Source organism: Egretta garzetta, unplaced genomic scaffold (genome assembly GCF_000687185.1).
Source record: "Egretta garzetta isolate BGI_Z169 unplaced genomic scaffold, ASM68718v1 scaffold135, whole genome shotgun sequence".
NCBI classification, from domain to species: domain Eukaryota; kingdom Metazoa; phylum Chordata; class Aves; order Pelecaniformes; family Ardeidae; genus Egretta; species Egretta garzetta.
In genome coordinates, this window is record NW_009259594.1 from 1,744,502 (window position 1) to 1,748,654 (window position 4,153).

At 65.4% G+C, this 4,153-nt stretch overlaps 2 protein-coding genes across 2 annotated transcripts in view; one reads left to right on the forward strand and one right to left on the reverse strand.

Moving 5' to 3' along the window:
• Positions 1-3,328, reverse strand: part of LOC104125641 (prominin-1-A) — a 10,527-nt gene extending 7,199 nt beyond the window's left edge. Inside the window, exons 1-6 of the mRNA XM_009638112.2 lie at positions 3,151-3,328; positions 1,707-1,762; positions 1,316-1,521; positions 866-986; positions 669-732; positions 234-323 (exon numbers count right to left, since the gene is read on the reverse strand). Of these exons, the coding sequence (XP_009636407.1) occupies positions 234-323; positions 669-732; positions 866-986; positions 1,316-1,521; positions 1,707-1,762; positions 3,151-3,280 (667 nt within the window). The 5' untranslated portion in view covers positions 3,281-3,328. The remainder of the gene's footprint in view (positions 1-233; positions 324-668; positions 733-865; positions 987-1,315; positions 1,522-1,706; positions 1,763-3,150) is intronic.
• Positions 1-4,153, forward strand: part of HPS6 (HPS6 biogenesis of lysosomal organelles complex 2 subunit 3) — a gene marked incomplete at its 5' end in the record, with an annotated part of 19,384 nt that overhangs the window by 13,124 nt on the left and 2,107 nt on the right. The window lies entirely within an intron of this gene.

A 4,153-nucleotide genomic window follows, 5' to 3' on the forward strand; every position in this document is an offset into this window, starting at 1 on the left:
GCGTGGCAGGGGCTTGTCCTCACCCAGCTGGACCCATCCAAAAGTGCAATGCGGGACCACTCCCCACAAAGTCCCAGCATTTGCCCCAGGCTGGTGCTGGAGTGGCCAGGGGGGCCCCTCTCCCTGGGGACCTTACCCAAACCTGCTGGAGCACCCCCAGGCATGCACCTGTCCCAGCGTCCCCCTGAATCCCCTCCAAGGCCCTGCCAGCCCCCTGGGGATGGGGCCACTACCTTGCAAGAGGCTCTGGAGGGATCCCAGAGCCCCATCCGTGCTGCTCCTGATGCCCGAGACGATCATACCGCCCAGTTTGGGCCCGATATCTGTGGAGATGGGAGAGACAGTGTCAATGACGGGAGCCCCAGCAGCAGGACCAGGCTGCCCTGAGCAGCCCAGTGCTTGCAGGGGAGGTGCCAAAACCACTGACCCCCCCCAGGACCCCATTCCACACCCACCCTCCAGGCAAGGGGGGCAGAGGGGACCCCCCACCCTGCCAACACCTGCATCGCCCTCCCAGAGAGGAGCCCCCAAACCCGCTCCCTTTAGACACCCCATGAGAACCAGCCCAGTGGCCCCCAGGGTCAGCAACCATCTGCAGCACCCCCAGCCACCTCCACTCCCCAAGCACCCCAGGATGCCTCAGCCCCACCCCCGCCGCAGACCCTCACCCTGGAGGCTGCGGTTGGTGTGGTCCAGCGGGACGTCGCTGCTGTTGATGATAAAATTTATTTGCTGCAGGGACAGAGACGGGGTGTCAGTGCAGGTGGGGACCCTTCCCCACCTCCAGCCCCACTGTCAGCCTTGCCCAGGGGGGCTCTTTGCCCCCCATCAGGCTCGCCAGCCAGGACGGTGGGACGAGGCGTGCCTGGGGGATGGAGGCCAGGTAGGTGTGGACGTTGTCCACGGTGGTGTTGATGTTGGGGAAGGTGCCGTGCACGGCCTGGGAGAAGCGGGTGTTGCTGAGGAAGGCACAGGCGTCACCAGCCCTGCAAGGGAAGGGTGGCAGGATCAGCGCACGGGGAGCTTGGTCCCAATGCTCCCCCCCAGGACGCTCCGAATCCACCCACACCAACCCCAGGCTGTGGGGTCTGGAGCGTGCCACTGAGCCCCCCTCCCAGAGCATCCCAGCAAGCTCCCTGCATACAGCCAAGGAACCAGAGAGGAGGGACACGGGAAACTGAGGCACAGGGGAGCCCAGTGGCTGGGGTGCCCACCGCTCCTGCGAACAATGGCAGCTTCCTGGCACGGCCGCCAAGCGCCGGCATTTCCACCCGCCCTCGGGTCCCATCCGGAGCCTCCCAGCCAGCACACTCACAGGAGGAGAGCAGAGACCAGCAGGACGGAGGCCCAGAGCGCGCGGCGTCGGCAGCCCATCTGCCGGCCCTGCTTCTGGTACATGCGGCCCCCGCAGTTCCCGCAGCAGCGGCAGCAGCAGAAGCAGCATCCCACCAGGGGCACGAAGATGATGAAGAGGAGCCCGATGGCCATGCAGACCAGGAAACCCCGTTCATAGAGCAGGAGCTGGGAGAGGAAGAACAAGAGGCAGCACAGTGCTGGCATCCCCGAAGGCCCCCCAGCAACGAGGGTCCTGTCCAGACCCCCTGTGGAGTACATCGCCCCTTGCTTGCCCAGCACCTGGGGCTCAGCCTTGGAGCAGCACCTGCTGGCATTCCCCGGCCCACCATGGTCTGGGGCCGCCCGCTCACCTCCTGGACTTGGTCCCCGCTGGTGTCCTCACTTTGCCCAAAATCTGCGATCAGTTCTGGGAGACAAGGAGCAGAGCGGTCTGTGAGCTGGACCCTGGGGGGGCTCTCCAGGAGGGGCTCACCCGGGAGAGGGGCTCCCAGCACGAGGCATCACCTCCAGCGCTGCAGCTCAGAGCAGCTGTGAGTGCTGGGCACGTTTCTCCCTTCCAGCTGTCCCTCCCCGACCATCGTGTCGCACAGCCCTTCTGCACCCGGGAAAAGTGCTGCCATTCCCCAGGCTCTCAGGGGTCCATGGAGCAACAGGGTCCTCCCCCCAGGAGGATGCTCCGACAACCACCTCGGCTGCCCAGCCCCAGGCAGACACCCAACTAGCACTGCCAGAGCAGGATGGGTGCTGGGGCAAAGTCCCCCTGCCACACCACCTCTTCCACCCCCAGGGCTTGCCCTGCCCATGCCCCATTCCAGTGCTGTGTGATTGTACCCCTGTATCTGTACAACACAAACAAGGCCACAAAGCCATCACCATTGTTTGCCTGCAAGTTTCTGTCGAGCAGAGGTTGAGACCGGCAAAGGAGGAAGCCCAAGTACCGGTAGCCAGAGTGGCAAACCCCTTCCCTAAGAGGGCAGCGCTCGCCCCGGGGCCACGGAGCAGCCCATGCCAACCTGCAGCTGCTTCGGGACAGAGCTGTGCCAGCAACACATCCCCTCGGAGGCAAAGGAGGGAGGGCGAGTGCTGGCAGGCAGGGGGGGATGCGGGGGGGGGCTGCAGCACAGCCACGCGGGCGCTGGCACTGGGACACGCTGCCTGCCCTTGGTGGCCCTGAGCCAGGTCCTGCCTAAGCACACCTTGTCACCTGCAAGCACAGAGGGCTGCAAGCCAGGAAAGGACCCCGCGAACTCGCAGGCAGCATGGGGTTTGATCTGCACCTTCCTTTGCAGCCTGGGATGATGACGCTCAGCAGGGGGATGGGGCGGGACCGCTGCACTGGCACTGGGACACGCTGCCTGCCCTTGGTGGCCCTGAGCCAGGTCCTGCCTAAGCACACCTTGTCACCTGCAAGCACAGAGGGCTGCAAGCCAGGAAAGGACCCCGCGAACTCGCAGGCAGCATGGGGTTTGATCTGCACCTTCCTTTGCAGCCTGGGATGATGACGCTCAGCAGGGGGATGGGGCGGGACCGCTGCAAGGTAGCACCACCACCAAAGCCTGTCCCGAGACCCACCTGGGACTGCCCCACAGCTGTGATGGGATATGGGCAGCACACAGCTGGAATCCTCAAGCACCCTACTCCATCCTCCCTCTAGACCCCTCCTAACCCAGCACCCTGGCATTTAAGTGCTGGGCGGACAGTCACCAGGGCAGGAGGGCTCGGGCCCACCCAAGACCCCACAGCTCTGAGCAGCCCCACCACCCCATGGCCAGTTCCCCAGTGCCGTGTACCCACCTATGGGCAGGCCATTGGGCTGCACCAGCCGCAGGAAGCCATGCACCATCCCCACCAGGCCCGGCGTGCTGCTCCCCGGTGCCTCGAGGCCAGGGCCGTACACAGGCTGCGAGATGTTGCCCAGCTCCATCACGGCAGCTCTGGCGGGCGCCTGGGCACAGAGAGGGGCTGTCGGTGTCGTTGGGGTGCAGGGCCACCCGACCTGCCCTGACTCTGAGCAGGAAATGCTGAGAGAAAAAATAAGGCACCTGCCAGCTCCTGCCCGGAAGGAAAGAGCTGGGCAGAGCACCGGGGAAGGATGGGGAGTGCCAGGAGCAGCAGGGTGGGGGCCAGGCAGGAGGTGCCCGCAAGGGACCCAGGGGGCTGTGGGGGATGAAATGGGGACAAAATGCTTACCCTGTCCTCTGGCACCTCCGTGCGCCCACACCTGCCGCAGGGCCCAGCCACACAGTGCCAGCGCCTGGGCTTTATGGTTTGTTTAGATTTCAGCTGCAATCGTAGAAAAGCTGCTTGCTGGGGAAGGCAGCGATGCCGGGATCGCCCCACCCTGCCCCTGCTGCCTCCTGGCACCCGGCCACCCTGGGCCGCCGCTCCGTACCCACATCAGGGTCACCACCAACCCGCCCCAGCCCAGGCACCAGGTAGAAGCCCCTCTCCTCGCCCTCCACAGAGCTCCCGTGCCCTTTCTGGTTTGCTCCTGTCCCACCCCAGGACCCGTGGTGGTCCTGAGAGCAGCCATCCTGCCCACTCCACCCTGGCACCAGCTGCATCCCTGTGGGATGGGGAGCACAGGGCTGGCCATGGTTTTGGCACAAACCGGCTCCTGCCACGGAACCAGGTTTTGCATTTAAAAACGCCTTCCCAAACGGGGCATTGCAGCAAACCCGGCATTTTCCACAACGCGCCCCGACCCCCCCCCACGCCGAGGCCAGCCCAGGGGCCCCCAGGCGGGATTTTGCCTCCCAGGCTGGAGCTCCGCCAGCGCCCGCCCGGCTCCATCCCC